Source organism: Accipiter gentilis, chromosome 29 (genome assembly GCF_929443795.1).
Source record: "Accipiter gentilis chromosome 29, bAccGen1.1, whole genome shotgun sequence".
In the NCBI taxonomy this organism is placed as follows: Eukaryota; Metazoa; Chordata; class Aves; order Accipitriformes; family Accipitridae; genus Astur; species Astur gentilis.
The window spans coordinates 8,544,997-8,571,292 of NC_064908.1; the positions used below are offsets into that span (position 1 = coordinate 8,544,997).

Here is a 26,296-nt window from a genome sequence, read left to right on the forward strand (position 1 = left end):
TCCCTGTTCTTAAGTACAAAAGGCCAAAGGTTCTGGTCCCCACCCCACACTGAGCAGTGCAGGGAGGGGAGAAGAGCAGGAACAGATGAAGTCTATTTATCAGATCTTTCAGATTTGTACAACTTAAGGACAAATCATGGAAGACCCAATTAGTCAAACTCCAGCCCCCAAAGAAAAACACTTTAAGACTGTTATTGGAACTATATCCTCAATAAGACCCATATTCTCTCCATTTGTGCTGATGAAAACCTCTGCTAAGAGCTGTCAGCATCCCTTTTGCTCATACTGAAGTCGGGCTTCAGTTTGTTGCTGAAACTACGGCTTAAACAGCACTGCTGCTTCTAGCCTTTCTGAGACACTAGAATCTGGTATTCACCCTCCATGCTCACAGACCCCCCAACTTTTCTGAATTTACATTTGCTGTACCGCAGCAATTATTCAGGACTAGCACTACATTAAAAAAAGCAGAGAGTGGTGGATGTGTCTGCAGAAAGAGAGGCTTACATCTTGCTTATATTACCTTTCTAACAGCATCCTTAGCTCCCAACAAGCAGGCACCCTGACTAAACCAAGCTAGCAGTGCATTAAAGCAGCCACGTTCAGTATGAGTCTTTTGGCAAGTAATCTGCAAGTTACCGCCTTTGTCCAGTGGCTTGTTTTCTGCCTTTGAGCGAAGAGATGCCTAGGTGTCTTTTGACCTTCCAGAAGGGTAAGAGTTCTTTAATCCTCTTATAACGGACTATACTGATCTCTTCTTTTCCTCTTGCAGATAGTACTTGCCCTAAAGGAATCTACATAGTGTGAGAGTCAGAAATGGTTTGATTTATATGGAAGGATGAACTAAAGGCTTTCAAATGCTATGGCAAAGGGGTAAACAAGATACACATGGACTTCCATGCAGACGATTGCTAAGCAGCGCTAAGAATAATTACAAAAACAGCCTTCAGAAACTGTGGCAGAAATCTGAAGCCAGTGAAACAAACACCCATAACATTTTGAAGCCTTGAGCAAGGATGAATGGATCTAAGCAGAAAACCCTGGTTGAGTGGTGCTCTCTGAGCTGAAGCAAAGAGCCCAACAGCAGCAGTCACCACTCTTGCAGGAACACTGCTTGTGGCTGAACTTCAGAGAACAGAAAAGGAAAATGGAGTGAAAGAAGAGTAAGTGATCCAGAGGACCATCCATGGGTAGAGCCCCTGTGCTGGTTTAAGACCTGTATCAGTGGGGTTGTTGAGAAAACGCTTATTTATTCTATCATCACATACCAGCATGAGGAGTACCACCAAGATGGGAACAGCACACAAAACAGTAAGAAGCATGCCTCTGGTCACATGCCTTTAAGTCAGAGCTTGAAAACTGATCATGTGAATCAGCAGGTTTTCCTGGCAAGCACAAGTTATCCACTGCTGAAGAACTCGGGGTTGGTTTTTAGTGGTCTCCAGACTTTGACAGTAAGTTCCAGCAATACTTCAGAGACAAAAAACCCTAAGCCATTCTTCCAGAATCCAAAGTCAGGAAACTCTTAACCCTTCTGTTGAAGCAAAAAGCTTGCCAGACAGCATCTTGGAGCCACCCTGACATGTCAGCTTTACTGGTCTTGTTAAATATATCGAGTGTGGCACTGGAAATCAGGAGCTGAATCGCATGCAGGGGTATTTCTAGGACTGCACAGCTGAAGGGATGTAGTCATAAAGGGCAGAAGAGATTCACAAAACCGTGTAAACATGTTACCTGCAAAAACCTATCCTGTCTGCATCCCTCATCGCTGCGCTGTCACACTAGTACAGAATAGGAAACAAAGCAGATTCTTTGTCTAGTATTTGGAGGAGTAAATTACAGCTCTATTTGAGCTTGGCATGTAATGTTGAAAATCTTGTTAACGGAAAGCCATGTGAAACACAGAGGGGTCCCTGTCAGCCAATACCATAGTTGTTGCAAAAATGCCAGTTTCTAAGACCTGTAGTGAGCCTTCAGTTCTCAAAAAGTTCAGAGAATAGATGCCAACTGTAGCCCCATCAATCTATTGAATTTTCTTTGAGCAAACACATACATATTATTTTCTGAGCTGTGGCTTAAACCCCAGAGTATGAGACTTCCAAGTCCTACAGCTGTGCAGCACTCCATGGCTGTGCCTAGATCCATTTCTGTTTCTCAGTGAAAGCATAAGTGAATAGTACAGCTGGGTGGGGCTGGGTTTGGGTTTTGTTTTTTTTTTTAATTAGGCAAGGCACTCAAGGTCTTGGAGAGAAACCAAGGCAGCTCTTTGTGCAAAAGGACAGAATCACTGGCTGAAGAGATGGCCTTTCCGCAACATTTGACTTAAGTGTCAGAAGCATACCAGTATGTTGAAACACCAAAATGGATTACAGACCCTGCAGTTAAGGCTTTGGTTCAAAGAACCACAAAGTACTCAAAAGAAAAATTTTCAAACGTGCAAAGCTTCTGTTGTGCTGGGGGAGCATGTAGTGGAATTGAGATGGGCTGAGAAGCTCAGAGACTAATCTGACACAACATATTATGTTAAGGAAGTAAAAATAAATAAGCAGTTAAAGTAACCTCTGCAAAAGAACAGGAAGAAGCGGATGAGGTTTTATCAGATTATTTAGGTTTGTGCCATTTCACATGTGATATAGGAGTCTGAAACAAGCATTTGTTCTCAAAGGTAGAGTGAGCTGAACAATCTTAACTTCAGATTTAAAGGACAAGGACAGTAAAGACACACTTTGCAAAGAGATTCAGTTTCCCAGGAAGAATTAGGTAGAAAAGAAATTAGTTGAACCAACAGGCTCAGCTAAAAGACAAGAAGTGTGTTTGGGAAAGTGATGAGTTATTCTTTCCTTCCTTTAACTCATTATGAAATGGCTTATTACTCTCAAGCCAATCATAAGGCAAAAAATTATAACACAGTCTCCCACAGTCCCATTTGTAGAGTTGATTACATTAAGTCTAGTATAAGACTTCAACAACAGAAGATTTTTGGTGAGCATTTATTCCACTTTCTAAGAAATCTCTTTGTTTCCTCAGTAGGCCTGCCGTATACATTGAAAAGCCAAACTCTGGCAGTTTTACAATCTGTAGCAAAGTCATTAATTCAGGGTTCAATACTAACTTCAATCAAAGGCACAAGGCCAAAGCAACACAAGTCAGTAGGGCCTGGGTAGTCTCACACAGGTTTGTTTGGGTTTTTTTCTTTTCTTTTTTTTATCTCCAGTTTTAAGCCAAAGCTCAGCTCCTCAGAAACATGAACCTGCTCCACAAACAAAAACACTGAAGGTGCTTCCTCCCACATTACAACAGCATTTTCCTTCTTTGCTGTTATGTCAAAGAAAACGAAAGTCTCAGGAACAAATCAGTTGTGCAGACAAAGACTACAACTACTGGATTCCACTGTACACATAAGAAAGAAACTAATTTCCAGGGTTACCGGTAGCATGTGAACTGGAGGAACATTAACATTCTGCAGAAACTTGTCATGTCTTGCAAATCCCAGGGTGCCTTTGGTGACAGAAAAAGGTGCATTTAAATAATTTGTAAAATTTCTCCATTTCCATAAGCCATCATTAGTACACGGAATGGTAAATATTCTTTAAAAGACTTAAATATTGGTCCCAAGGGTAACTTCTGACTCCAGCAAACAGAATTATCAGCATAAACCAAATAAAGATGCATCTTACTTTACAAATACCATTAAATACACATACCCCCCTCAGCCACTGGAAAATTAACCGTTACAGTCAGATTTAATTAGTTCTGTGTAGCGGCCCTGAATTTAGAGGTGACTGTACCTCACTGTCGCTACCACGCATCTGCATACTTCCCACCACTCCCATTAATGTGAGGGGAAAGGACATTTTGGTGAGAACAACCTCTTTAAGAAATATGAAGAAGCTAATTTCCAAGAACTTATCTGTGAATACAAGACTGTCCAAGTAGCTACAAAACCAAAATGAAAAGCACTATAGAAAGTCGATGTCTAAATTCATGGTTTAAAATCTATTTGCACATAAGATCCCAGGGCTCCCATAAGATTCTTTAAAAAAAACTAGGTCTGCTTTGTCTTCAAGCAACTGAACAGATTTCACTAGTTCTATTGGGACCAGAAACTGTTGCAATACATTTAGACTGCCTGCTTTTAATACTACTAATGAAAACACTTCTACCCAAGGTACTGTTTAGGAAAAAAAAAAAATTAAAGTTTCTCCAAAGTCCAAAAAATGATGAATAACATGAACTTTGCTGTACAGTTGTAAGCTTGTTTTGAGTCAACAAACACAATGCAATATCTGGACAGGAAGGGACGGAAGGAGGCTGACTTAGAATTATACCTAATGGGCTCACAAGCTTTCCCAGTGCCCAACCTCAGAAAGCAGCTTTCAGTCAGAATACCTGAGTCTAACTGATGCAAATAATATATAAAATGCATGTGTAGTTTCATTTGCGTTTCACATTATCTCCTGCATTCCTGCAGATAAGTTAAAAAAACTGCAATACTTCTACAAAATTATATACCACTTTGAGCCAAACCAGCAGCGAATTCTCTTCCATCATTCATTTCAGCCACAGCTTGAACAGACTGTTCAAAGCTCTCTATAAAACTAAGACACTGTACAACAGATGCTTTGCTCCCACTTCCTTCTTCTAATGTGGTGCAGCATAGCTCGGTAGTTTGGAATGAGATCAGAGTATCAGTAGCAATACCGACAGCGTTGCTTCTAACTGGGACAACATTACAGTTCTTTGTTTATTCCGCTTACCACCTGAAACACCATACATTCTTATGAAGGAATGGCGCTGTAACTGAGTGTTTCAGTGAATCCAGAAAAAAACAGAAACCTGTAGGCTTATTCCTTCTCTCCAGGGACAATCCTGTGCTGTAAGACAACTTGCTGCATTCCCGATATTTAATGAGCATTTAGTAAGACTGACATAAGTGAGTTCTGGATCACCAGAGCACTGTGAATGTCACAGTGCACACTACAATTATTCGCTGAACCTCATCATCAATACCAGGAAAACCAGCTTAGCATGGCACAGCTTGTCCATCCCACAACCAGGGATTAGACTTAAGACTGACATGACTTCTTCAAACCAGAGACGCCTTCCCAAAGGTTTTGTGTGTTTTAAGCCAAAAAAAGGTGCAATATAGCAACTCTCCTCAAACCCTGAAAAGTAAAGTGACTTGAAGATAAGAATGCCACCGTTGGAATATCTACTGACACCCAGTCTATGCTGGCACCCAGATAGGGAGTGGATGAGCTTCTGTGTTAAATATGTATTTGTCGAGGTTGATTAAGTCTATGTCATCTGAAAACAGCAGAAACATGTATTTGAGTGTTTCCCCAAGGAAGAAGCTCTCCATCTTATCTCGTGGCTCTGGATTACTGGGATTCTGGACGTTGTTAATGGAAGTATAACCACCTGTAGGAACCTGTGCAAAAAAAAAAGCAGAAATTTTGTATATTTTGATAATCTAAAATAAATTATTTTCACTTCTTAACATCCAGATGCACTTGGAGAAAATAAGTGCTAAGAAACAGTTCAGCATGTTTTTAATTTCACACTTGTTTTTCATTTACATATAAAACTTCAGTTATGAAAAAAATCACATTGCATTTTAAAAGAAAACATGAGGATAAAATGAAGCAAAATGTCCATTTATGCTTAATTTAAAGAGGTATCACAAAGAACATCCCCTTGAAGTTTCTGGACAAACATACAGAAAGTAACTAGTGCAATTTCTACATTAGATTTGGTCAAAATTCTCTTAAGAACAGACCATGGATATTTAATGACTACTGGCATCTAGGCCACACTTTTACAGCATCTTAGAGTGGTATCTCCATGAGCACTGTAGTCAGAATGAATATAAAAACCCTTCTATTAAAGCATTAATGCCATTTTGTGGCAATTTTTTTTTTTTTGGCAACTTCAACCAAAGGGTGCTTTCAATCCGGCCAGGTCCTACTCAGCTTCTGAATTCTAAAAAAGATCACAGTAGAGATTCTAACAGCTTCCAAGAAGACATAGAGACGCTTTGGTAGCCTGCATACAGCTTCTACATTTTATTTTTTAATCAATACAAGTTCTTTCCCTGAATATACCAAGTACTGCATCTCAAACTGTAAGGCACTGCATGAACTGAATTTTTCTGTGTGTTCTTACAAAGTTCCCCACAGGTATTTAATGACTCTTGAAAGATAGTAGGTTTTCAAAATTATTGTTAAGAGAGCAAGTGAGCAAATACAGTCCTGACAGAACAAGGTAATTATAAGCTGACCTTACCCGTGTGTATTTATTGAAGTTCTGCAAGATTTCCCAGCCCCAGTCTTGGTATTTCTTATCACCAGTGAATCTGTACATATAAAAAAGGCTTTCCACAGTTTCTGGTCGCAGTAAGTTGTGCCTGTCTGCAGGCTGCAAGAGAAAAAGAAGGCAAGAATAATTCACACAGGGAACTTCCTCAAGGATTCAGGAAGAAAAATAGTGATTTCCATCTCCATTTACTCCAGAGAGTTTATTATGCATAACTCAGATTCTAAATACACTACAGGTGTAATTAAAAACAAAGGCTAAGGTACACTTAGAAAGCAAGGCAGCAAAAGAACAAGTTGCTCCACATCAGAGCACATCACCAATATCCATCCAGCTGGGAGTTTCAACAGCAGAAGAGATACAGAAGAATAATGAAATTACAGTTCAGGCCAGCTAGGTGTTCACCTTGATTTCCACATCTTTGTGGCCCTTTTGTGCATGAAGATTGAAATGTACGATCTCTGGACTCAGGCCTGTCTCTACTTGAGCATACATCTGGTAACAGGTTTCTATAAGGGCTTCAGCCAATTTCATGTGGTCAGCAGTCAATCCATTGTGAGCTCCCAGTGCCAAAGTACCAGGCAAAAAGCAAACCAAGTGATCCTGCAAGATAAGACAACTCTTACTGGTGAAAAAATTACACAACAAACAGGTATTTGTGTGTGTGCTTCTCTGTGTCCATATGTCTGTGTCCTGCCCCCCCCCTTTTTTTTCTTCTTTCTCTTCTTCAAAACACGTTTTGGGTACCAAGAACTTGAGAGTAACTTTTTAACAATCTGATGTAATGTAGCATGAGGCAGCTTTATTACAGAGACATCACTGATTTGGAAAATGTACAAGACTGTGTATTTTTATGTCAAGTTTCTGGAAAAAAGGTCTCAGGTCAGGGCAAGGGGGAAGAAAGCATCTTTGGTTTACCAGAATTTCATACCAATTCATGAAGGGGGGGGGGGGGGGAGAATCACCTCAAGGTTTCTCAATAGACACCTAAAGGGACTACATAAGGGACAAAAATCATCTGAATTTTAAACAGATGGGAACAGAGATGGGAGTCAGCCACAGAAAACAAAGCTTTGGTGAAAGGGGAGAGGTCAGCTGAAAGATTTTCCTCATTCTGAAATAATCACCTTAGAATTACTGTAAGAGAGACAACATCTACAGATTAGAACCACTGACACGTCTGGAAAACACCAATAAGCTTTCAAGCATACTTCTGCCTGAAAGCTTGCCCCTTTCTTGCAGCTTTGTTATTTGGGCTATCACACCTCACTTCTATAGAGCACCAAATATGCAAGAGCACCATTTTTCTAGACAGTCTGGAATACAGCTGGCTCCCATTCCCACCACTAGCTCTCCTAGACTTACTCTCTTGTTTACAGCCAGCTGAATGCCACAGATACCATACCCCTTGAACAAATCATCTTTGGCTCTTCATGTACATATGGAAGAGGGGCACCTGAGGATGATCATGTGAAGAGCATTCCTGCTTGCTTTACCAAGACAAAGCAGCAGCAATGAAAGGAGTGCAGGGACATTTCTTTCTTAGCTTTTACTTGCTACAGCAAAAATTTGTTCGAAGGACAAGAGGAGAGGTATTACTTCAAGAACTGTGCAACATTTGTAAACAATCAAGATTAATTTAGTTAACTTTCCAAGAAAGCTCAGTTGTCAAAGTCAGTTGAAGACCACATCAGAAAACAGACTATAAAAAATGCCCAAAACTCATCTCCAGAAAAATTCTATTTGCAATATAAGACGGATTGTCCTCCTTCAGGGGCTAATCCACCACTGCTATTGTGAATCTAAGAATTGCAGGTTAATGTCACATATGGAATTTCAAACTATTCTTGCCATTCAGAATAAAAGCTCAGGTCTCATGATCCAAAAACATAGTAAAAACACTCTGGTGCACAAGTAGCAGGTGTACGGACCTTTAAAAGCTTTGTCCAGTCCTACAGGAAATGGTTGAGGGTGGTGGAGGTCATCATAGACACAGAAGACAAACATCCCCACTTTTCCAGTTGGCCAGGGTAAGACACCTGTCAAGCCTTTCACCCAATAATAATTCATTAAATACCAAAACACTGACTCCCCAGAACAGAAGCAAGTGTACCAACACATGCAGAAATCTAAGCCAAACCTATCTGTCTGAATGCAATTCTGTCATATGGGGGAGCACCCTCCACCCAAAACCCAGACTCCAGTCTCGCTCACAGCAGGTTTGGAGAGCCTTTGGGAAATTCAGATGCAAGAAACATGCTGAAAAACAGAACTGCAAATCTCAAAAACACTTCATCAAGAAATGAAACAAGTCAAAGAATTCACTAAAGCTCACTTCAGGTATTGAAAAAGTGTCACTCATCTTAAAAACATGCCACACATACAACATCTGCACTTGCATGAGATCTTTAATTGAAAGATCTTAAAATGTATTTTAAGGAGTATGGATGCACATATGAAGAGCAGGGAGTTAAGATCAATCAATTTTCCCTACAGCAAACAGCATACTGTTTTACTCAGTAACCCTACATATAGTAAAAGAAACAAATGTCATGAACGGACAGAACCCTCCACAACTATCAGATTCTTTTTTTTGACCCAGTAACACAATATTAGATCACCTCCTTCTTTTGAAGGTAAATCAGAAAAGCCAGGTGTGCAAGTATCCACCTATATATTTTTGAATTATGGAAAATAAATAATATATAAAATACACACTGCCTGAACAGTTTCAGACACTTGAATTTTATGACCAAAACAGAAAAAAAAAAAAGAGAAAGAAAAATTTTACTCCAGGACCAAAACATTCAGTCTTACAGAAACATAAATAGATTTACTAGAGTAACTCAAAGAGAAGGGCCCTGGTTCATACAGGTGACTACTGTCTACAAACTACTCAGTACTGCCATCACACTGGCTATATGTATAGTTTTGGCTTTTTTGGGACGGGGGGGGAGACTGGTTTCTTTGGAGGCGGGAAAGGGGAAGACAGCACAGAAGCTTTGCGTTTGCCTGTCCATATGCTGGTTTTTTTTCTTTTGGTAGTGTTTTTTCTGTTTTTCTTTTATTGTTATTTTTTTAAATGCAGTTGTACTTCTTACCATCTTGGCACTGAAATGGCCGTGAGCAAGCTCTCCTACAAAAGTAAGCTCCTTGGGTTGTGATTTCTGAAGAAGATGCTTTTTCACTCCTTCTATGGCTCTCATATAGTCTTCCAACAGCCTGTGAATTAAAATAATTCCCAGTTGGCTCACACACACGCAGTCGGAACACATTTAATCATAGCTGATATTCAGCACAATCCTTTTGGCGACTGTTATTTCAGTCTAAAGAATTATATTTAATCAAACGTGAAAACTGACATAAAAACCTCAAAGTCACCATCAACTGGACATTAATTAGTTATTGCTACCATGTAGCAATATTTGCTTTACTTGAAAAGTAAACCCTAAATTTAAGTATTAAAGAAAACATACCCCCAAGTCTGTTTCTAGACAGTAACCAGATTTTATTTCAGGAATCCTAAGAAGTACAATAATTGAAATCACAGAAAATCTAGGCTGGTAAGGACCTCTTGGAGGTCTCTACTTCAACCCTCTGCTTTGAAGCAGATTCAATTAGATCAGGTTGCCTGAGGGCTCATCCGAGCAATGTTTTATTATCTCCATCCAAAGATAGAGATTCAGTGACTTGAACAATCTTTTTCAATGTTCGACCACTCTCATTGTGAAATATTGCTTCACAGTATTTAATTGGAATTTCCCTTGTTTAAAAGTACTTCTATGTGGAAAAAGCCCTGTTGAATAATTCCATTTTGAGGCTCACAAAATGCCATCGTTCATGGTCCCAAAGTCAACAGTTCTCCATTTACAGTGAGGTATAGCTTGGACAAAACAGTGACGCAAACTTTCTTGTAGACATGCACCTGCTCCGATATAAAGAAATGCCCGAGAGAGGCACATCGTTGCTCTGTATGCATTAAACCCCTCCACATGAAGTCCAACATAATTAGCTTATAAGCAGACAAAAACCGCTTGGATTTCTTGTCTTGTTTTGGAGGAAACCTCTTCCAACACGTCTAATTCCTCTGCTCCTTGCAAACATTCTCTTCCACTTACCCAGTGCTGATAAAGAAACATAAGAGACTGGTTTGGGTTTGTGTGGCGGGGCTTTTGGTAGTGGGGGAGGGGCTGCAGGGGTGGCTCCTGTAAGAAGCTGCTAGAAGCTCCTCCCGCTCCAAGTCAGACCAGCCTCTGGCCCAGGCCGAGCCCGTCAGCAACAGTGGTAGCGCCTCTGGGAGAACAGATTTAAGAAGGGGAACTTACAGCAGGGGAGGAGATTGGAATGCGAGAGAAACCCCTCTGCAGATACCAAGGCCAGTGAAGAAGGAGGGGAAGGAGGTGCACCGGAGGAGGTTGATGCCCCTGCAGCCCCTGGTGAGATGGCAGGCTGTCCCCCCCCAGCCCACGGAGGTGACCGGGGGAGCAGACGCCCACCTGCAGCCCGGGGAGGAGCCCACACCAGAGCAGGTGGGTGCCCCCAAAGATGGCCGGGACTCCATGGGAAAGCCCGCACTGGAACAGTCTGTGCCTGAAGGACTGCAGCCCATGGAAAGGACCCACACTGGAGCAGTTCATGGAGAACTGTTTCCCATGGGAAGGACCCCAACACTGAGGCAGGGGAAGAGTGAGGAGTCCTGCCCCTGAGGAGGAAGAAGTGGCAGAGACAAGGTGGGATGAACTGACCCCAACCCCCATTCTCTGTTCCCCTGTGCTGCTGGGGAGGAGGATGTGGAGAAAATCAGGAGGGAGTTGAGCTGGGAAGGAGGGAGGGGTGGGGGGAAGGGGTTTTGAGATTTGGTTTTATTTCTCATTATCCTGTTTTGATTTGATTGGTAGTAAATTAAATTGATTTTGTTTTTTTGCCCAAGTTAAGCCTGTTTTTTGTCCGTGACCATAAGTGGTCAGTGATCCCTCCCAGTCCTTATTTTGACCCATGAGTCTTTCTTTATATCTTCTCATCCCACCATGGGGGAAGGAGTGAGTGAGCAGCTTCATGGTGCTTTGTTACCAGCTGTTCTCAAACCATGACAGGGATGTAAAGCAAAGTTTACACAAACATCAAACTTCTCTCTCCCTTCTTAGAAATGTTATTCCTCATGGATTAACTGTCCTACCTCAACAATCTTGTAGGATTCACCTTTCCCTAACAAACCCAGAGAAAACAGACATCGCTGGTGAAATGAAGTATCATCAGTATTTCAGAAGCGTCTAATTATGTTCCATATCTACTGCAAAAACTCCTGTCTGTAACACTCCTCACATCTGATGTGCTGAGGAAAAAGTTTTCTGAGGAGAAGTTTTGAGACTAAGCCTAACTCTCATGCTGGTTTTATATCAAGTTACCACAGGTCCCTCTTGCTTGCTTAGCTTGCTTTTAAAAACAGTGTTATTTTCAGTCAACTGTTGGGCACATACATTATTTTTTCTTTAAGCAGTAAACTACAGCCTAAAGTTTTACAGCTCGCATAATTCTCACACTGATATGAGAAGTGCAAGGAACTTACTCGTTTTCTTTTTTCCCACCCTGAATCCATTGCTTGAGCAAATACTCATAGTAGCTGTCAGCTCTGGCTCCCAGAGTATAGACACCCAAGTGAGTGAACTGCCCGCTATTGGTGTTTATGAACATAGGCACTAGTCCATCATTTTTCCCTGAGAGGGTGTGAACATGCTTCATCACCTCATCTACAGCTTTCTAAAAGAAAGAAAATAGCAAAAATAAATTACAGATATAAATGATGCACAAAACTGTGGCTAGTAACTTCAGGCCGACAACAAATCTTTAACTATTCTTCCTCAAATTAGGATCAGGGACATCAAGCTCATGCAATATATTAAATACAGGATTTAAAACTTTCTGACTCTCAAAACATGACGTCCTGGGTACATTTAAGTACCCTGAAATAATTATAACTCTTTCTTTTCCTTCACGTAAGCCCACTCGAAAGCCAGTACTATGGCACTGGACTATGATCTGACTTGTATTTGCAAAGTAGAAGTCTAGCTAAAATAACAACTACATGAATTGTGCAATAGCTAAAACTTACTTAAATAACTGCACTCTTCAAAACTTGAGCTGTGGATACAGTTTAAAACAATAAAACATCACCAAGCAAAAAGAAGAGTGGAAAACATTATTTTCTCTGGAGTTATTTTTATTTCAACTAACTTTTCCTCATACTGTGGGGTTTTTTGTTTGTTTGTTCTTTTACATCAAAAGCTGTTTCTGAGGGAGAAAAATAATTATTCACCTCCACTACTACTATTTTATATTTAAGAAAATAATCAGAATTACATTGTTTCTTTTCCTTCCCTCACCTAGAGTTTCACAACTCATTTAACGTCCCTTAGAGACTACAGACACCACATGTATTGATGGAGGTCAGCAGTGGAGCTGTAGAGAGGTGGAAAAAGAGAAAACCATCAACTGATTCTTCCATACCTGGAATTTCTCATCTCCAGTAAGACGAGAGAGCTCCCTAAACTCCAGCTGAATACTGGTCACCTCTGCCACAGTGCTGTCGGATGTCCAACGAGGTGGATGTGCAGTGCCCCGGCCAATGTTAACATCAGAATATGGTATCTTGGAGGGGGTCTTGAACGCTGGCATAAGCCTGTTCCCAATGTCTTTCTAAAGAAAACCCAAGAGCACAGGACAAAACAACAAACAAAACAAAAATTAAATACATACACACACGCACAGCCCTTTACATTTTATTTCAGCAAGCAAACAGAAAAAGAGAGAATAGCAGCTGGTGAATAGATGGTACAAGAAAGCCAAGAATTAAAAAGGGTCATGGATTTATGTATAGTAATGACTACAGAGTTTATACCTTGCTCCTAGTATTGCACACCTCATTTGAGTCTGCAATCCCTGTGCAATGCAATGTAATTCTGAAGTCATTAACTTCATCTAGCTAATCTAAAGAGGTGGCTGATGCTCTTAAGACACACAGAAAGGGCAACAAAGCACAACTATTACTCTTTGCCAACCATTTATTTCCTTTTTTGTTTCATGAGATTTATTATGGTCAGCTCTTCATCAACAGAAGAACAGGCATGTAAGAATACCTGATAAAACACAGCAAGGCTCTGAGGTTATCCAGAGAGCAAAAAAGCAGCGCAGGCTTAAAAAATTAATGGTAAATCCCTCTCCCACCACTTTAAATATGAAACTGTTAAAAAACAGCAACATTTAACTTTCTGATGAATCTTTCCTCAACTTTGTCCAATATGGAATACATAATCCAGTTTCATTTGTAAGACTAGTCACTCACAGCTTTTTCCAGGAAGAGGCTATCTCCGGAGAGATGGTAGGCGCTCAGCAAGCCCCCCAGGATACGAATAGTGCTCTCAAAGAGGTTCACATCCACATTTTTATCAAATACTAAATCATTTGCTACCCATTTTCTTGCTTCTTCAAACTCTGCAAAGTATAAAAGGTAGTTCAGTTTTGAACTGCTGGCATGTTTCAACAACTAGACTACAGACATTAGTACTCCATGTATCCATGACAGTTACTTATATCTATCTACACAGATCACAACTTTATGTGGAAAACTAAAATGAAGAGCACATGCTGGGAGAAGTTTGACTACCATTGGCTTAATTCTTATTCAGCACACACTACAGATGCATACAGACAGAAATACCCAGCAAAATAAAAAGTTCTAATAGTCTAAAAAAAGAAGAAATTGAGGAATTCTTTGTTGAAATAGTTCACAAATTGAGGTCTTTTAAGTCCATCCATTTGACTTGTCAGACAATTAGTTACACTTCCAGAAGAGCCTTCTGAACTTCTTAAATCTTTTAAACCAAAGCTGTTATCTACCAAGATAAGAGAAAACATTTTCAGTTAACAGCCATTAAGGCCTTTAAGTCTAGCAATGTCCTGGGGACCCTGCCTCCTGCTTCAGCACTTAACCCATAAAATCCTGACAGTCTGCAATTTTTTCTCCAGAAACAAAAATGGTTGTTTATCACACTACTAATTAAAAAAGGAATGTAAAAATAAAAGCCATTTTAAATTCAACAGTCAGTTTATCAGTAGCATGATTCAGTGATTGCTTTTGCACAGGGTCTAATTCCATGGTGCGTGAGCCAGCTCATGCATCTAACTGTGAAGGCTAAGTTCTGACACCTTCCCAAAACTCCTGATTATAAGCAGGTGCAGCAGAACAACCAGTTTCCCAGAAATGGAAGGTATTCCACAGGAGATTAACTCAAAAGCAAAAGGATGCCCCTGTGTCCTCACAAGAAAAAAAGTCTTGGATGTTGGGTAAATGAGAAGAACCACAGAAAAATCTCTGCTGTCAGATGTTAGAACTGTCTAGCAGTACCATAGAAAAGGTAAAGTCCTCTTTCACAAAAGAGTTAGCATTCATCAGCTTATAGGAAAGACTGGCAACCTCAAATAGAACTTTCATTTATATAGCATTTGTTATTCAGAAGAAACCCCAGCTTTCTAAAGCAATCAGCAAAAGAACTGCTATAAAAAATGAAGAAGCCTTCACCAAGAACCCATTTTCAAAACATCTAAATTACTAATAATTTATTTTAAAAGCTCTATGCAGTTCACTGTTAATTTTTTATGAAAAATAGGCAGCACACTGTCAACTTGGTGAAACTTCAAGATAACCTGCTCAGGCCTAGAGCTGCAGACACAATACACAGTTTTTGTTTGATTTAATATTTTACACAAACTTCAAAGTTAGAAGAGACTGAACCATTAAAAACTTTGACTTTTTATTGTCCCCTTACTAGCAGCTCTGTTCTTCCTATCTTGACACAAAAAATTGTATGATTGATAGAAGTTTACAAAGGTGGCTACTTACCAAGGTTAAATAGATACAGTTTCAGAATTTTTTAAATACCACTAAAAGAAACCTGCATCACAAAAAAAAAAAAAAACCAACAAAAAAAAACACAAACAAAAACCCCCCAGCCAACCAATAAAAAAACCCACATACCACAAAATACTTCTAAATACTGATTAAGCAACTTTTTTTGCAACAGAATTGCAGAATTTTTGGCTTAGTTTTTAAAATCTGTTTGGAAGTTTTCTAACAGTCACTTCCAGAATAACTATGAAAAAATACAGACAGGAGAGCAGTTCAGGAAGGAGGTACTGAACACTCTCCTTCTTCATCCACTGATTCCTTAGAGAAACAACCTTCTTAAATCCAGATATGAAATATTGATATTAGGTGTGATAAAACACAACCTAGGAGCTTACAGGCTAACTGCCTAACACTAATGGGTAGAAAGCCTCCAGTGGCTGTATAATGGCACAAAGATAGCACTAGGGTTTTAGTATAGAAACAAAAATCAGGAGGCTTATTAATACATTCTTCAGATTCTAGCAGATATAGCCATTGTTATATCTAACAGCAGAATATTTTTTTTCTGGCTCAAAATTCTATTCCAAGAAAAATGGTGGCCTTTAATATAGCTGGTGGGGTTTTTAATATTTATTTTTATATATAGTTTATATATATACACACACACATATATATATGTGTGTGTGTGTATTTACCCTCACAGTAAAACTAAACTTATTGGCCACATGCAGTAAATGTTCCCCTCAAACAACTCTGAACATGTACTGCCCAAATAGAAAATAAGGAATTATTTTAGAGGGAAGACATGGAGGAGGAAAAAAAATTACCTTCTTTTAAGCCTAAAATCCACATGGTATCCAAGGCATCAATTAAGGTAAGCCCAAGTCCAAACCACTCGCTGTAGGACTTGGACAAAGGCTTCAGTTCATCATGGCCCCAGGCAAAATCCTTGTATCCTTTCCATGCATGGCGGAAGGCTTCTATCACAGCCATCTGACGTTCGTTTATGGGCACTGCCAAAGGAAAACAGCACTTTGCTCAAGACTTCTGCAGTGGAGTTATGCAGCTATACCAACACCATTTTTCTGTATTCTACCCAAAAAACTTTCTGCCAAACTAAATGATCCGTGTAATGGAAAAACCATCCTCAGATTATTCTTTTTAGTACAGCTTTTCCTCTGCAGAACAACCAGTCAGAGTTTCTGGTCAGCAACTCAGCCAGGTGGAAACAGAGATCTCTCTCTGGCAAAAAAAAGTCACTTCTGCAAATAAAACATTAAAATATTCACATGCACAGTTGTTAGATGAGTATCATTAAAGCTCAAAGACCTGAAAATCAGGAAATACCAGAATCAAGATTGCTTAAATCAACTGTAATTCAGCTGCTGAATACATACGCTTAACAACAAAATCCTCAGCTAATTTACCACATACCATTTTTTCTTCATCTTCCCCATCTTATTCATTGCTTTCTGCTAAATTTAAAGTCACTTATACAAAATTATTTCCCTTGAACTTTTCATTTAATACAAAAAAGGAAGAAAATTTACATTTTCCATCTTGGGCAAGGCCATGTCTTTTTGCATGGTTCTACTGAAATTTTTGCTTGCAATTTGCCATAAAGTTGAGTTTATGTTACACATTCGAAACGAAAAATTTCAAGCCCATTAGCTGAAATTTTGCAAAATTATAAACAAAGACTTCTAGAGTGGGAAACACCAACCAGCGTAACTAACCCCATATATAAGCTAGCAAATGCCACATTACATACATTGTAGTACGCCATGTTTATCATATCAGAACTTCCTTTAAGAACCCAGAAAGCAGAGCAACAGGTTCTTTACTCCACAAGGACAGCAACTGCAAAAACAACTGCTACAGCTTTCTGGTGAGCCTTAAAAATAGTTCAGTTTAATTCAGGGACAAAGTCACTTTCCCTGTATTTGCAGAACAAAAGGAAAACCACTGCTGAAAAAGGAAGCTGTCTCTTTCAAGCCCTCTCTCTTTAGGCTGTCCTTTCCTGGAGAAAAGATGGAAATGTCTGCTTCCTCCCAGAAGCTATATTTCAAAGATTTGTCACTAAAATTTATTTTCAAATTCTGAAGGCTAATAAGCATGAAGGCTGTCATGGTGGAATAAAGACACCAAAAGGCTTAGATGTTCTAGATAAATAACCTTTCCTTCATTTTTTGTTTCCTGTAATTAAAATAGAATAGATGCGTGTGTGTATGTGTGTAGGAATTGCACAACTACAACCACAAAAGTGAGCAGAAATAAAAGTATCATTAACTGTGCTATTTACCTGGTTCCTTCTGGTCTTCAGCTTCCACAGATGAAGGTTTTTCTGGTTCCTTTATTTTACTAGATGGAGGTTCAGTGCTTTGGTCAGGTTCTATCACTGCTCCTCTCCAGCTGCAAATCCAAGGGATTGTAATTAATTTGATCACAGAAAGTAATGCAAATTAATTACACTTATCTCTGCATTTCCTTTTTCTCACAATACTTTGATAAAACAGCAATTTGGATTTTGTATCAAGGATCAAAAGAACCATGTTGTCCACTAGATTATTTTTTCCGTTCAGAAAAAGTAATTTGCACCAGAGAAATTTTACTGGATTAATAAGTGTATCTTACAGGGTCGTGGAATTTCATTAAATATCTTGGCAATAGAATTTAATAAAGAACTTCTAAAAAGAATTAAAACACCTATGAATGCTGCCATTAGAAGTATTTTGTTATCTACCAGTTCTGAAATGATCACAGGAGCCACCAACACTAAATAGTACCACAAAAATTATGATCATCAAAAAATCGTGAATAAGCACAAAGGACTAGCCACTTAAGGTAGTACTTGCTTTAATACCAAGGGGTTCACAAGCCTTCCCTACCACCACAGATGCATAAAACAGTTTTTATGGGTTTTTATTAAGAATATCCTTAAGTAGAATTCTTTCAGAACGGACTTCAAGTCAAGCCAAGTTCATATCAAGATCAAACAATCTCAGCCATGCTGTTTAATAAATAGATATGTTGCTTTTGAGTTCATGATATGCCTCCTAAGGGAACCAACCTTACAGGACCTTTAAAGTTTACATTGTTTACAGTCAGCATACCTTATGACCTACATAAATCCCATAATTTCATTTCTTACTTTCATTCTTTAAATTTGTAACTAGTCTTCACTGCTCTCCTAAGTTTTCCTGTTACCACCCATTTAACTCTACAAGTTATAGCATAAGCACAAGAGTAAGACACTTCAAGTCATTTTGAGAGATTTCAGATAATACCAACAGCCAACATGCGGATGCAGGCACAGTTCTGATGTTATGATCAGCTCAGCTGTGCTGGTGCTGAAAAGGACACAAACATACAAAAAAACCCAGCCTAGTGTTCCAAATCTTAAGAACCTCTGCTGAACTTGTAGTCTTTTCTATATCCAAGTCGCATGTCTCCAGTTATTCCCAAATCAGAAGATTTCGATCAATAATATCTTAAGGAATAACTTAGTATAAATATAATCATAGCAGCATAGAGACTCTGTAAAAGATATTACTATATCTGCATAAAGGGTCTTTGATTAATCTTTTGTAAGAAAGGAGTAAACATATCTTGTACAGTTACATGCACACAACTACATACACGTCTACAAGTTCTGCCAGTTCAACTTGGGCTTACTGTGCTTAGTGGCATCATACCCCTAACCAGCAGTGACACTGGTATAATCTTCCAAGTCTGGCCCAGGACAAAGACACTTGTGACAATGTTATTGTATTGATACTGGTACATTAATATTTACTACAAACCAAATGGCAGAAACCTACAGACACTGAGAATTCTCCTGAGCATTAAGAGCATCTAAGTGCATTAGAAATCCAGACAGCCTTGTAGGGCTCCAAATCCTCTGCAGTCCTATGATGCCAACAGTAAAACCAAAAAAGCTGCACATTCACTGAAATTAAATACATCAGCCTAGCAATATCAACAGCTGTCAGGCCAGACCTGAGAACAGATATATGCAAGGAAAGAAATCAACCTCAGACACAGACAAGAAAAAGCCATTACAATTTTAACTCCAACATCCAATGGATCTTGTGGGGAGGCCAGGCAGGGAGCACTGTAACTTGCTGGAAACATTTCTACCTGATAATGGATTTCTCTGTTTTCTCTTCTTTATCAGCCTGGACCTGCTCTTCTACAACCCTGCTGGTATCATGTCGGGTCTTCAGCCTCACATCCCTCCATGGTGGCTTGATCTGAAGATTGGAAGGACCATGCCAAACATGAGGCGGTTTTGGCGGCTTCTGAGAAAATAAAGAAAAAAAAAAGATGTGCTTGGTATGCTGCAGAGATGGTAAAATTTCAAAGCATAAATCAACAGCATTCCAGTGTTAAACAACTTCAGATAAATCTTATTTTGATATCGTATCAGCATGCAAGTTCTGCCCTGAATGGAAAGTATGCTAAAGACCTTGGTTTTTTGTTTGTTTTAAACTTTTGGTAAAACTAGCCAGTTCTTAAGTTTAAACTGATAACTTACTTTTAAACTACCTCCACTGCTACCACATACTAATTTAAGAGAAGGCACTGCCAAAGGACTGTAAAGATATTTGATTCCATTTTACTAGGCACAGTAAACTTTTATTAGAATTAGCAAAAAGCATGCAAAAAAACCCCCAAAAAAGCTTACACAATGTTGGTGTTAGATAATACCAAGATTTACAATACAGTAATACATGTACATTTGTGCATGATGAGGGAAATATTTAATACAAAATTTTGTATTCATTAACTGGAAATCCCCAAATTCATGAGGTAAATACATGAAGAGCAACACAGTAACCTGTATTCCTCTAGTCCACTAATCCACACAATCAGCTCATGTTTCTTTCCCCTGACATCCCCCACAAATGTAACCCTTCAAAACCTACTAACATCTGTTCTGTTTGCTGATATTTTTCAATCTACCAGAAAAGCTATTCCAGTTCAGTGTGACACTGACTGTATTCTACGTCCCATATTCAACCACCACTGTATTTAGGCTCCTCACAACAGCAAGACTAACGTCCAGAGCACTCCAAGTCCAAACAAATTAATCACATCAGGAAAGTGAAACCTCAAAGTAAGAGGTCACTGTGACCTAAAGTTCTAGCAGTCCTAGGTATATCAGTGATTAAGAAATAGTATACTGACCACTTAAACAAAAAAGGTAAAGCCAAGAAATACTATACCAAAGCCCTTCCTGAGAGGAGAGTATTCCACCCAAAGCACACTTTTATTGCAAGTTATAACGCCTTTCTCCTCAACAACTGTTGGAACCAAGCACTATTTGCAGCTTTCACAAGCTCTTTGGTAGCTTTATAAAACTCCTTTCTTCTCATAGTACCTGCGGTGAAAGCTCTGCGTAGTCTCCAAGGTTGGCATCTGCTTTCTGGGGTGCTGGTAGAACAGCTGGATTTGCCAGCTTTAATCCAGGAATTTCTGGTTCTGTTCTCTGATCATCCAAGGATTTGTTTGTTAGACCTGGACATACAAAACTGCTCAGCACAAGGAATCAACAGTTTAAGCTCCAGCTAGAAATTTATAACAGTTTGCTGCATTCACATACTAGCTGCACCTCCAAAAAGTGTTTCCATTCTCAAAACACTGATAAACACACACTAATTGTTAGATTCAAAGTGTCTTTTGGTATTAACACTGTCACTAACATAGAAGGAGGCTGCTAAAATGCAGGATTTTTTTTTAATTGCTATTATTTTAGCTTGTCAATACAGGCAGTAAGATAATATAAAAGGTAAATGTGCCTTCGTATTGTAAAAAACCTTGGAATTTCTAATCTGATGGACAATCAAAACCAAGAGAGGATTATTTTATTCTACTGTTTAGGTCTGGGTTACTAATATCTACATACAAACATCATAAAAACCACTCACAGCCTCCAAATCTTAATCAACTAAAATAAAATGTTGCTCTAGTCAAGACAAACAAGGAAAAGGCATATGAAAAATATTTCTGATGAAGCAGAAAAAAGTCATTGAAACTTGTCACATAAAATCATCTCACAACTGTGCTTTAATGGATACACCCAGTACTGTCAATAAAAATTAAAACTAGTTATAAGAACTACAACAATCTCCTAAATATAACACCACATTCCGATAATTCTGAGCTATACAGAACACATACTTTTCCACGGTTCCCCCATGCTTGTGTATGAAATGACTCCACAGACTGCCAAGAAGGCAAACAGGAAGAGAATTACACTCCGCTGTAGTCGAGACAGCTGCTTCCATTTCTTTAGGAGAGAAAATAAGTAAGAGGAATAGTATTTAGCATGACATTAAGAGCCTAGTCAGTCAAAAATAAACTCTTATTGGTTCATTTAGAGCAAGAAAAGCAAACTGAGTAGGTTTAATTTTACCCTCTGTTTCCAACTGCAGACATCCATTGCTTATTTTCTTTGATGATAGAGAAAATAGAAATATAACATGCTAGCATATGGCACAGCAGGCTCTGAGAAATATCAGAGGCACTTGCTGCAAGAACCTCAGAGACTGTCAAGTGCCGAGATTCCCAGAGAGCATCGCATACAGTGCGCTGACTTTCATCACAACCTTTGCTGGCTGACCTGTGCATCTGCCTAGATGTCAACTGGGAAATAAGCCAAAAGCCTCTTTCCTCCCTTCTGGCTGGGGAGGTACTGCAGAACAAACATGCAAAATAAGAAACAGAAGAAAGTGGTAGAAAAACTAAAAATGTTACTGCAGCAAAGAAGAAAGGCTCAAAATAAGCTAAGCACTGGTCACTGAACAAGAAAAGCCAGGCATCTTGCCTCTGACAAACATATGTGGAACTGTCACATAGAACAGGTCCTGCCACCACAAACAAAGTCACCAATTTGCAGCAACATGACAATGAAGTAAACCAACAGAACAAGGAACAAGACAAAACCACAATGTTTTCAAGTTTAGTCCTGGGCAAAAATGTCTTTTTAAAACTGAAGTATATACAACAAAATCACTAAAAGTTAGACAGCAAATGCTACATTAGCCTGAGAGAGTTTTCTCCATTTAGAGAGAGAGCAGTTGGAGTTAAACATTAACTGCTAAACCACCATTTTGTTAGTTTTCTAACAGTCCTATCAAAATTCACCAGAGCAACATTTTGCTTCCCATTACTGGTTTGTGCATACAGAGAGGGCGCTTCATTGCTAATGCTACACTTGGGAACAACCTACAGTTACCTACAAACTACTCTACACCCCACAGCACTTCCCATAGTCCTCATCCTCTTAATAACAACCAGAGGCTGCAAATGTTTCAGTGAAGAACTATCAATGTGCTCACATTGCTAAGCCCCAAAGCAGATATTTCCTGTTTGCCTCCCACACTGCTGACAGTACAGTAATCCTCTACACCCTTCCCTACACACACCACAAGTTGCTGATCCCACTCCTTCACCTTCGGCTCTACCTGCACAGCCAACTGTATCATCATCTCCCAGTCGCAGAAGGATGCTTGAAGCCCAGCAGCCCTGTGTTTCCTCGGGGTAGGATGGGAAAAGGGGCATTGACTGTGGTGTCTTGGGATGGGTAGGAATGAGGCACAAGAATACATGTCGGCATTCACCACCATCTTACTTTTTCTTGCTGACAAAGAATAAGAATAAAAGGAAGGGTGGAACATCTTGTGCCCTATCCTCACATTTCCCTAGCTGTTAGTAAGAGAGAAGCTGCCATACTGTGTCCCTAACAAGTTCTTCCTACGCTTCACCTGACCACCTGTAAAGCCTCTCTAGGTGACTATACCTCATCTCCTATCTGCAGGAAGGGTTATCTTGTTCCTTTGGCTCACACTTTCCCATCCTGCCTCTCCAGCCCAACTCCCACCCTCGGTAAAGCTGCCTGCCCACTCCCTACCCACAAGCAGACAAGAAGGTCACTTTCACAGAGCTCTGCTGGAGACCCCTCTTCTCACATTCATCCTTCCCACAGAAAGCAAAACTGTTCCCTTTACTCTCCTAGGGCACAGGACAGGAGTCCCCCTTCAAACCCTAAAATAGGGGGCAAAGGCACCAAGACCAAATCTTACCCCCTCCACTCCACTCCTGCCCAGAGAGCACAGTGTTGCCCCCCAGATGGCCACTAGCAGAGAGCAGGATTCCCCTCAAATGTACACCATATCCCCCCACCCCAGCTTTGTTCACAATAAATAAGATATGACTTAGAGCACTCTCGACCAGCCTGCACTCCACAAATCCCTACCAGATGGAGAGCTGCCACCTGAACACTTCTGAGAGCAGACCCCCAGCCCAGGGCCACCCCTCCCCAAAGCCCAGGGCATCCCCATCGTCAAGTGCCCGCAGCTTCGGCCCCCTCCCCAGCTCGGAATGGGGGGGTCCCAAGCCAGATCCCCAGGCCAGGACACCCAACACACAATCCAGCTGCATCCAAGCCCAGGGACACCCCTCATCGTCCACTCCCTACAGCCCAGACCTCCCCAGCCCAACAGCCCTCCCTCGTTGCCAGGTGCCCCCTGCACCCAGCTCAGGGGTACCCGCCACGACCGTACAGCTCCCCACCCCCTCCAGGCCGGGTCCTCCCCTCACGGCCCGGAGCACCCCGCGGCCCCGGGTCCCCTCACGGCCTAGCAGCCCGCCCTCACCCGCCAGCAGGAGCGTCGCCTCCAGGCCTTGCTGTTATTATAGCCGCCGGCCCCCACCGCCTCCTCCGGGCTGAGGGTGACGGAGATGAAGTCCCGTCGCGGCGGCGGCGAGGGGGCAGCAGCTGAGTACATGGCGGCGCCTCAGGGGCCGCAGCCCGCCCGCCCGCCACCCCGCGCGCCTGCCGCCATGATCCCGCTCCTCCCACCACAGAGCGGGACGCAGCAGCCGCTTCCTAGCGCCGCTCTAGCCCGAGAGCACTTCCGGGACTCTATGGTGCCCGTAGCAACAGCCGCGCCACGCCCTAGCAACGGGGACGCCAGGGCCGGCGCGGCGGCGAGGCCGTGGGGGCTCGCCCTCCTCACCGCGGGCAGGGAGGCGGCCTCCGCAGCCCTCCCCGCCTCACGCTGCGCTGGTGCCGCGGGGGCCCTGCGCTGGTGCCGCGGGGGCCCTGCGCTGCCCACCCGCAACACCCGCCGAGGCTGCCACGGGGGGACGCAGCTCCCAGCGTGGGCTTGTTCCGAGTCCGAGCAAGGCAGACAGTCACCCTGGCCCGAAGGGGGTGGTGTTGGCTGGGGCTGAATTTCTTTCCCTTTTTCCCCTTGCTGACCCTCGCTAAAGGGTCTACTTTCACCTTGCCAGTTCCCCTGCCTGGCAAGGACTTCAGCTGCCCGGGCAGGAAATGAGATGTAAGGAGAGGCTGGGGGTCCTCACTTTTCCTGTGTTGTGAGACTATAATATAGAGACCAGTCACAGAAATATTGGGGTGAAAGAAACATAAAGGGAGGTGTGAATGTGGGATGTCATCACGTAAAACAACTCAACGACAATTAAGGGAAGGGTCTGAGCGCTCCCCTCTGTTGAGCTCAGGAAGTTGCAGCTCCCATCTAGCTTGGAGAACCATGCTCTGGTAAGCCACAGCAGCAGCCACACAGCAGAAGACACTGCACCCCGACAAGAGGAGGATGCACCACAGACACCATTGCTCCTCCTGCTAGCCTGCCAGGAAGGCAAGCACAGCAAAGGAAAACCCCCCCAAAACTGTTGATTCCCAGAGGACAGAGAAGAGCTGTCTGATGTCATTATCACCTGCCAGTGAGAACCTGAGACACGCATGACAGCCGGCATCCCTTGTCCTCTGCATCACACACACACAGTCCTGGGCAGACAACACGGGTCTGAGAGTAAGACAACTGAAATCTGTGAGAGGATGTGTGTGAGTGGGTGAAAAGCAACTTCAGCGGTTGTGTAAATAAACCCTTCCATAAGATCTGGCACCAAATTTCGGTACTCAGCAGGATCCACTTGTCCCACACAATTCCTTCCCTCACCTGCTTCTCCGCGGACCCCCAGCCCTTCGTCACTCTCTGTGCAAATGGTTCTCTGCATCTTCACTTGGGAGGAGGAGGGACGTTATCAGTGAGTGTAGAGGAACAGGGAAGAGCGCTGTTTAGTGATGTACACACTTAGAGCCACAACTTCATGGTTTTGTAATAACCATTACTTCTAGATCAGGTATGTAGTCCAACAGGAAAAAGAAGGCATTGAAGCAGCTGCTTTAAGACTACTACTTTACTGGCACTGAATTCACCTCCAGCTGTGCCTAACTATGCAGTTAATGTGCATCATTTGAGCCTTTACATTTGGAATCCACCTCACACTAGATTTCCAGATAAAACTGAAAATTTGGTGTCTTTTTGAGCATTTCATGATTAAAAATCTAAGCAAGCAAACAATTCTGTTAGATATGAACACTCCGCACAAACAAGCAGAGGAACAATTTAACAGAAGCCTGAAGCATGCATTCATTTTTAGTATTTATTAGCGATTCATGTAGCTTAAAAACACATTAAAAAACCCAGCAGCCTTCACACAAGTGCCAAGAGAAAAACATGGGGTGAAATAGGTAAGGAAGGAAGAATATCTACTTCTGACCTTTGCTGGGTTCAGCACTAAACCCCCAATGAAGGACTATCTGTCATTTGTGAAAAATTACTAACCTCCCCTACTGATTGTTCTATAAATAGAGCCCTGTTTAAAAACTGCCTATCAATGGGAAACCAAGCAAAAGTTGCATTACAGTGAGTGCTCATTACCTACACAACAGCTGCAAAAAGCTGACTCAGATCCAGATCACTCAAATCTACTTTAAATAAAAGAAAAACACACACCATCCACAATTAAACTCCCTCCCCTCAGTAAACTGAGTTGAAAAGCTTGAAAAAAAAAAAATATTAACAGGATTGCAGGCAAGAACAGAGTCTTCTGTTTTCTGATGAGAAAATACATCCCACAGTGTCAACCCCCTCAGGAATTACCCTCTGCAGAGTCCCACGTGCCCCTGTACATCCGAAGCATGGGCACTGCAGCCTCCAGCCATGCCATCTGTGACACTGTTGGCTCAGTGTCCTGCAGCTGTGGTGA

General features: G+C 41.3%; 1 protein-coding gene across 2 annotated transcripts; it reads right to left on the minus strand.

Moving 5' to 3' along the window:
- Positions 1-2,972: 2,972 nt before the first annotated feature.
- Positions 2,973-24,082, minus strand: MAN1B1 (mannosidase alpha class 1B member 1). 2 transcript variants are annotated; one of them, XM_049833261.1, is made up of 13 exons: positions 23,875-24,081; positions 21,398-21,506; positions 20,598-20,734; positions 19,355-19,515; positions 17,517-17,626; positions 16,042-16,227; positions 13,652-13,800; positions 12,817-13,005; positions 11,879-12,069; positions 9,414-9,534; positions 6,718-6,915; positions 6,283-6,414; positions 2,973-5,428 (listed from the first exon to the last, which is right to left on the minus strand). In XM_049833261.1, exons 1-13 carry the CDS (start codon positions 24,004-24,006, stop codon positions 5,225-5,227), a joined length of 2,019 nt encoding a protein of 672 aa, XP_049689218.1. In that variant the 5' UTR covers positions 24,007-24,081; the 3' UTR covers positions 2,973-5,224. The 2 variants fall into 2 exon arrangements, with proteins under 2 accessions (XP_049689218.1, XP_049689219.1); XM_049833262.1 differs by lacking the exons at positions 9,414-9,534; positions 11,879-12,069 and having other exon boundaries at positions 23,875-24,082.
- Positions 24,083-26,296: the final 2,214 nt, after the last annotated feature.

Coding starts and splice junctions, on each gene's coding strand:
- MAN1B1 (XM_049833261.1), bottom strand. CDS start 24,006: ATGTACTCAGCTGCTGCCCCCTCGCCGCCGCCGCGACGGGACTTCATC. Junction 13,801..16,041: donor GATTTTAGGCTTAAAAGAAG/GTAATTTTTTTT, acceptor TATACTTTGCAG/AGTTTGAAGAAGCAAGAAAA. Junction 9,535..11,878: donor GGTGGGAAAAAAGAAAACGA/GTAAGTTCCTTG, acceptor TTTAATTCACAG/GCTGTTGGAAGACTATATGA.